Source organism: Cucurbita maxima, unplaced genomic scaffold (assembly GCF_002738345.1).
Source record: "Cucurbita maxima cultivar Rimu unplaced genomic scaffold, Cmax_1.0 Cma_Scf00029, whole genome shotgun sequence".
NCBI lineage: Eukaryota > Viridiplantae > Streptophyta > Magnoliopsida > Cucurbitales > Cucurbitaceae > Cucurbita > Cucurbita maxima.
The window spans coordinates 1,213,583-1,221,396 of NW_019272045.1; the positions used below are offsets into that span (position 1 = coordinate 1,213,583).

The 7,814-nt window shown below is 39.8% G+C and overlaps 1 protein-coding gene across 2 annotated transcripts in view; it reads left to right on the forward strand.

Moving 5' to 3' along the window:
* Positions 1 to 6,160, forward strand: part of LOC111465423 — a 10,010-nt gene extending 3,850 nt beyond the window's left edge. For both annotated transcript variants that reach the window (XM_023109787.1, XM_023109788.1), the window contains exons 6-20: positions 113 to 241; positions 410 to 457; positions 1,294 to 1,490; positions 1,568 to 1,764; positions 2,342 to 2,625; positions 2,700 to 2,846; positions 3,281 to 3,697; positions 3,785 to 3,934; positions 4,144 to 4,222; positions 4,313 to 4,437; positions 4,518 to 4,709; positions 4,795 to 4,935; positions 5,033 to 5,167; positions 5,281 to 5,487; positions 5,608 to 6,160. In XM_023109787.1, the coding sequence (XP_022965555.1) occupies positions 113 to 241; positions 410 to 457; positions 1,294 to 1,490; positions 1,568 to 1,764; positions 2,342 to 2,625; positions 2,700 to 2,846; positions 3,281 to 3,697; positions 3,785 to 3,934; positions 4,144 to 4,222; positions 4,313 to 4,437; positions 4,518 to 4,709; positions 4,795 to 4,935; positions 5,033 to 5,167; positions 5,281 to 5,487; positions 5,608 to 5,724 (2,565 nt within the window). In that variant the 3' untranslated portion in view covers positions 5,725 to 6,160. The remainder of the gene's footprint in view (positions 1 to 112; positions 242 to 409; positions 458 to 1,293; positions 1,491 to 1,567; positions 1,765 to 2,341; positions 2,626 to 2,699; positions 2,847 to 3,280; positions 3,698 to 3,784; positions 3,935 to 4,143; positions 4,223 to 4,312; positions 4,438 to 4,517; positions 4,710 to 4,794; positions 4,936 to 5,032; positions 5,168 to 5,280; positions 5,488 to 5,607) is intronic.
* Positions 6,161 to 7,814: the final 1,654 nt, after the last annotated feature.

Here is a 7,814-nt window from a genome sequence, read left to right on the forward strand (position 1 = left end):
TTTTTTTTTTTTTTTTTTTTTTTTTTTTTTTTTTTTTTTTTTTTTTTTTTTTTTTTTTTTTTTTTTTTTTTTTTATCTCTAATTTCTTGTAGTTTTCATTTATGTTGGACAGGCAGACAGCATGTACATGCACAATGTCGAGAGCTTGGTACCGAAAGTATGTATGCTGGCATTGGAAAAAGGGGAAGACCAAAAAAAGCTGCGCTTGAGGGCATCAAGTCTACAATGCATTTCTGCCATGGTTATACGATGCTTTCTTTTAATGCTTTGTTCTGTGGTTTATCCAACATTGTAAAACAAAGTCTATTATCTTTAAACAATCTCTTAAAAGATTGAATTTTTCATTTTTTTTTTAATACGAAGCTGGAACTTTTTCTTCTTAGCAATTTCTCATCCTCTTTTTTGCCAGGTCTGGTTCATGACCGAGTATTCACATATTTTTCTCGAGTTTGACGAGGTAAGTTATGTATGCCTCTCCTAATAGCTATGGTTAAGCGTTGCCCTTTGATTTTTCCCTCGAGTAATTTAAGTACACTTCATGCTTTGTAAGGTAGATGTAGCTCAAACTGTTAAGTTGGAACTAACCAAATTACATGCTAATAGCTCGTCTGTGAGATTCCACATCTGTTGGGGAGGAGAACGAAACATTCGTTATAAGGGTGTGGAAACCTTTCCCTAGTAGACATGTTTTAAAAACCTTGAGGGAAAGCCCGAAAGGGAAAACCTAAAGAGGATAGTATTTGCTAGTGGTGGGCTTGGACGGTCACAATATGACCTTAGTTCATTTTTATATACATAAGCATTTCTTTATTGGAGAGATGAACGAGTGTCAGCGAGGACGCTAGGCTCCGAAGGGAGGTGGATTGTGAGATCCCACGTCGGTTGGGGAGGAGAATGAAGCATTCTTTATAAGGGTGTGGAAACCTCTCCCCCTAGCAGACGCATTTGAAAAACCTTGAGGGGAAGCCCGAAAGGAAAAGTCCAAAGAGGACAATATCTGCTAGCGGTGGGCTTGGACCGTTACATCATCTCATATAACAAAGAAGAGAAGGGACATGCTAACAGTTAACATGTCTGCTAGCTAACTAGCCATTACTAATAATAACAAATTGTGCTCTCTGTTATGAAGTCTGCATCTTATTCTAGCATCATCAATACAATTAATCTGTGCAAAATGCCTGGAATTATACTAATGCATCTAGAATAATTGAAAAGGCCATCATATTATCAGAAATCCTTCATGCTTAAACATTTTATTTTATTTTTGTAACATAATTACTGTCAAAATATCAGATTGTTCGTGTGACTCTTGAGAACTATGATCCTGCTCGTGATGGTAACTCCGATGATAGCACAGAGCCACATCATAATTGGCTTAATGAAGTTGCTAGATCTGAAGGGAGATGTGGTACAGTTGGTGGTGATGCTAATGGTTCCTACGGAATCATCAGACCAAGACCGAATAAGAAGGATCCGGCTCTACTCACTCGGTACTTTCATCGGATCATATTCTTTAAAGTCTCAGTCATATGAGATTGTAGCTTATAATTGTTTTTCTTTTCTTCAGGGAAGAGATCGAGTCTCCAAGAGTATGGTCTCAGATTTGCGTGCAACGAATGCTTGATTTGGCCAAGGAGAGTACAACAATGCGCCGAGTATTGGATCCAATGTTTATCTACTTTGATTCGGGAAGGCACTGGGTTCCACAACAGGGCCTTGCTTTGATGGTTTTGTCTGATATGTTATACTTCATGGAGAGTTCAGGTGTTTATCATCCCTTTTGTATTTAACTTGGGATCATTTGTGATATCCCACTTCGGTTGGGGAGGAGAACGGAACACCCTTTATAAGGGTGTGGAAACCTCTCCCTAGTAGACACGTTTTGAAAACATTGAGGGGAAGCTTGAACGGAAAAACCCAAAGAGGACAATATCTGTTAGTGATGGGCTTGGGCCGTTACAAATGGTATCAAAGCCAAACACCAGGTGAAGTGTCAGCAAGGAGGTTGTTCCCCGAAGCTGGGGTAGGGGTGGATTTGGTGGGGTCCCACATCGATTGGAGAAATGAACAAGTGCCAGCGAGGACGCTGGGCCTTGAAGGGAGGTGGATGGTGCTATCGCACATCGGTTGGGGAGGAGAACGAAACACCCTTTATAAGGGTGTGTAAACCTCTCCCTAGCAAATGCGTTTTATAAAAACCTTGAGGGGAAACTCGAAAGGGAAAGCCCAAAGAGAACAATATTACTAGTGGTGGGCTTCGGCCATTACATTGTTACTCGTTACTTATGTTATAACGAAACATAGGAATTGGGGTGATTTTTACCTATATTTTGTTCTTTAGGTAACCAGCAGTCAATTTTGGCTTCGGTAATACGCCATCTCGACCACAAAAACGTTTCACATGATCCTCAGCTGAAAACGTGTATCATTCAAGTTGCTTCAAATTTAGCTAGACAAATTAGGTCGGGAACCGTACTGGCAGAAATCGGATCTGTCTCCGACTTGTGCAGGCATCTTAGGAAGAGTCTTCAAGTCACAGTTGAATCAGCTGGGCAGCAAGAACTGGATTTGAATATTACACTTCAAAAGTCTATTGAAGATTGCTTACATGAAATTGGCAGAGGGGTATGGTTGAAACATTTATAGCATTGTTCCATATTTAATGTCGATGGTCGATGAACTTAATATGATTTTTGTAGATCGGTGATGCGCATCCTTTGTACGATCTGATGGCTATATCTCTCGAGAATTTGACTTCTGGAGCTGTTGCTAGAGCCACCATTGGGTCCTTGATGATTCTTGCTCACATGATCTCCTTGGTATCAATTTCTTCAGACTCCCAACAGGTAGGAATGTTTTAAAAGCCACTTTTTGTGCACTTTTATGGGTTTCTATTGCTTCAAACTTTAGGAACATTCTCATATAATTAACCTGGATTAAAACCGAAACCCTAATTTGGAAATCCTGGTTGGACCGTTTGAATAAAACTGAGTTGTAGTCGATAATTTTTTGACAATTTTGTGAGGAACGTTGAAACTCGACGGTTACGACGCTTACGATTGGCAGCTAGCACCAAATAATGGTTTTGCTCCTGGCCAGTTTTCGTTCGACCAAAGTCGGGGTGTCATCGGTGGCTATTTGCTCGTGTTCTAGGACAGTTCTAGTGATACTTGTAGTGAACTTGTTGTCCTTGCACATTTTGTAGCCATTCTTTTTTATATGTTGATATCAAATTCTCACTCGGTGCAGCTCTCACTAGTTATAGTACTTGTATCTATAGGTATTTCCAGAAGCTCTTCTTGTCCAAATCCTGAAGGCAATGTTGCATCCTGATATTGAAACACGCATCGGAGCTCATCAAATATTCTCCGTTCTTGTCGTTCCCAGTTCTAATTGCCACCTACAAGAAACTTCCTCGGTTCAATCTGGTACTCCTTACAAGCCAACGGCATGGCATTCCAATGCAGCTTCTGCGTCGACTTCTGCTTCCATTACTGCTCTACTCGATAAACTTCGACGAGAAAAGGATGGCTCGAGAGAAGAAAAAACTGGACATAATATTCAAACAAATCTAAAAGAAAATAGCTCTTTAGAAGAAGACTGGAAGCAGAGACGGAACCACCGAAATTTCGTTACGTTTCACAAAATTCAATCAATCATCGACAGGAAAGCTGGATCTTCAAGTTCCACCGAAGCAGTAAGCCGACTCGTAAACATATGAAATTAGTAACTCGTGCCATTACCGAGTGATTTATTGAACTAAATATTTGGTTTTGTATTTCAGGAACCACGGATCATGAAGTTTAGTGAAGATCAATTATCACAATTGTTGTCTGCGTTCTGGATACAAGCCAATCTTCCAGATAATTCTCCCTCAAATATTGAAGCCATTGCTAATTCTTTTGTCTTGACACTAATCTCGGCACGCCTGAAGGTGAAATCTAGACACGATTAGATGACTTTTTAAATTTTCGAAAGATGAACGAAACTCTCGTTCCTGACAAAATCATAGGATCACTGTTCAAATGATGTTTTCGATATCTGAATAACGTTCATGGGATTTTCCAGCTTTCCTTTTTGATTCCTAAACCGTTCTTTATGACTGTACTTAACTGTGAAATTACTCGACATGTATGGCTGCAGAGCCAGCAGGACAATCTTATGATCCGATTCTTCCAGCTTCCACTGTCTCTGAGAAATGTATCTCTGGAGCCTTACCATGGTGATCAGAAAATTCTATATTCGTTTTTGCAATGATGACTCGATGAGCGATAAAAATGCGTTATCAATAATTCTCTTATTGTTTTGACAGGTACGTTATGCCCGTCGTCACAGAGGTCGGTGTTTATTTTGTCTATAGGCATGCTGCTGCTTGCTGCTAAGCTCTATCACATACCTCATTTGAATCATCTTCTGAAGTCATTAGTGGCTTATGATGTGAGTTCATCCTGTCTTATATCGAAAATAGCTTCTACAAATGATATCTTAATTAAGACTTAGCATATTTTCATGTTTAGGTTGATCCATATCTGGTAATTAGTGAAGATCTTCACGTTTGTTTAAAGCCTGAGGCCGATCTGAGGGAATATGGATCTGTTACTGATAATGAGCTAGCTCGGTCCTATCTCTCTGACCTGCGCAACAAAGTATACGAAGCAGACAATGTCATTATCGATATTTTAGTGCAAAACTTGTCTGTAATTACCGAGGTAACATGTTTCCAGTTGAAATGTATTTACGTTTTTGTTTAAATTTGCGTTCTGTCGCTCTAAATGTTTGTTTATGTTGGTTTAGCTGGATAAAAATGAGCTAGCTAAGCTGCTATTAGAGGCATTTACACCTGATGATCCATATATGTATGGCCCACAATCAATGCTCGATTTTCGCAAAAATAAATCGGTTGCTCACTCGAAGGAATCCTTATCATTCGATGGGGTATGATGATTCTTCTTTTAAGCTTTTACGCTTTTACGCTTGTCCATTCTACTAAATATATGCTTGAAATGCGAAATCATATGTTCTTGGTCTGCAGGATCTTTCCAACTTACTGGTTGAGGATGAAGTGACGAGTGAAGCCTCTGTTGCGGATATTGCTCGGTTCATTCCTCGAGTACCTCCATCGCCTTCGGTATCTCACATAATGGGCATTAGTCAGCTTCTCGAATCGGTATCGTATACCTTCCTTGTGTCTATGTTGGAGGCTTAGATTAGACTTGTTTATGAGAAATAATCCGAAGTTTTCTGAGCTCTTCCCCGAACTCATGAATGTTTCATTTTCAGGCACTGGAGGTAGCCGGTCAGGTGGTTGGAACATCGGTTTCTACGTCGCCTCTTCCATACAACGCCATGGCAAGCCAATGTGAAGCTCTTGGCACCGGCACAAGGAAGAAACTCTCCAATTGGTTGGCACATGAGAACCACCATACCAGACCAGCAGATGGATATTGTCCTCCATTTCCTATGAGTAGCCACTCTGCTGTTGAAAGGGTATGCCTCATAAAGTCATTTGGATCGAATCCATTTTTCGAACCACGCATCATGTCATCTCTCTTGACGATCCGAATCCCTTCGTTATGCAAAACTGATCGAATCACTTCTTCCGTGCAGATACTGTCTGACGAACGACATCCTCATGGAGGCAGATTGCCAGTAGACCGATGGTTAGGCATGAGGCTTCCTCCTGCTAGCCCGTTCGACAACTTTCTCAAAGCAGCTGGGTGTTAACCGGAAGTACATAAACTATTGTCGATTCGCACAAAGACATTGGTCGTTAGGATCAGTAGATAATCACTGTTAAATCGTCGTAGCATTAGCTTAACTAACCTTTCATACATTCAGTAGCTAGGATTAGCCTCATTTACTTCAGATTTGGTAGCTTACCTGAACTGTGCCACTCACTGTTCATGAGGCTTGGACGGATCATCACCCAAGGGAGAAGTGTCTAGTAACAATCATAGATAGAGAGCTAAGTTTTAGTACTCATGCTGATGAATGATACTCAGCCCCCTCTTGTTGTCATGTCTATCAACTTTCTAGCTTAGGCTTCTTGTTATGTAATGTCTTTCGAATTTGTGCTCTCTCTGATTCTCGATCTCGATGTCGAGTCGATAATGAACTTGTGGTGGGGTTGTCTCTTCAACACATCATCATGTTCTATCAAGATTCTTATCGAACCATTACGAACAAGTAGTCACTTCAACTGTTTGAACCCTTTTGGAAATTGAAACTTTTAATCAATAAGGGTTTGATCTAAAGTTTTTTTAGATATAGAAACAACAATCGATGCCAGCGAATGACTCTTAAAAATCTTGGATATGAACGATCATCAATATATTTTTCAAGGCCAGATGAACTTGGATATGTAAGTTACATGTAATGTTCATGCTTGTCCAAGATGTGTTGTTTATGGTTCGTGTTGGATGTCTTGGTCATGTTTGTCCATGACGTGTTGTCTATGGCTGCATGCCCGTTCCAAACCCTTTTTACTTGTTTTCATCTTAGACAGGCCTTTACTACTTAATATTATGCTAATATGGGAGTGTGACAGTTCACTAAATTATATCAGGGCTAAAATGACCCAAAATGTACAATAAGGGATATGACTAGTTGTCATTTCCTACGGGTTATATGCTATAAAAGTCGTTGTTTAATCGCTTTTAGCTTGTAACATTGTTTTCTTTCCAATTGTTTTTAATGTATTTCCTCACTTGTGTCTTCCAAAACATTTCTCTCAAATGTGACTCGAGACTTAGTGTATACGCCAACGTTGTCCGCAAAGTTCGAATTTCTCACAAGTGACTTGTACATTGGGTTAGAACAAGTGTCGCACAGTCGCTATCCCGCTACTGCAAGAGTGCGATTGTGACACTACACATACATGAAAATATACAAAAACTAATGGTCGTGTTTACTCAAAGGGAACGAGAACATGAGTGAGAGATTAAAAACAATTCATTCCTTTTGATCGTTGTTACTAACTTCATCAAACAACGAAGAACGAGTATCGATTTGTCAGTTTTCCACCAAACGAACAATTATCGACTTGCTTCCCTATTTCTCTTTCGAAATTGTGTTGGGAAGAATGAAAAACTGTGTTATATACTATAAATCTTTCATCTTTCAATGGATCCAAATGATATGAAATTGTTTCCCTAAAGAACAGACACCAATATCTGATAAACCACGAAACTTCTATATCTTAGTGGTAGCTATCAAAACATTCTCAAGTCGTCCCCTAATTACTAGACTGACTTGGTACGAGTGGTAAGGAGCCTGTATTTTCGTCAGACCACACTTGTTGACCTTCGATCGAGCTACGAGCACGAGTAGGTAGAAGCTAGGGGGGAGGGGCGGCTAGGATGCCTTTTCAATAATCTCAATCTGACTTCTAATTACTAGACCAACTTGGTGCGAGTTGTAAGGTGTCTTGGTCTCGAATAGTTTTTGTTTGTACGTTGTAACCGTTAATCGTCTACGCTTCTAGTTGATATGAAACTATATTCACATACATTTGTTTTTGTATTTTGATTCTACTAAAAGAAAGTTCAACATGAACCAAGATGTTGCTGTCTACATCTTGTCAACACAAAACTTCTCCACCTCTGACTGATATGAAACCACATTCGCATCTCCAACCGAGTGAGTATTTTTTGGATGATAACCACAAGTAAAATTTCCACTTTTGGCCCGTTATATATCATTGTCAGCCTCACGGTTTTAAAACTCGTCTAGTAAGTAGAAGTTTCCACATCTTTATAAGGAATGATTCGTTCTCCTCTCCAAGCGATGTGGAATCTCACAATCCACCCCTCGAG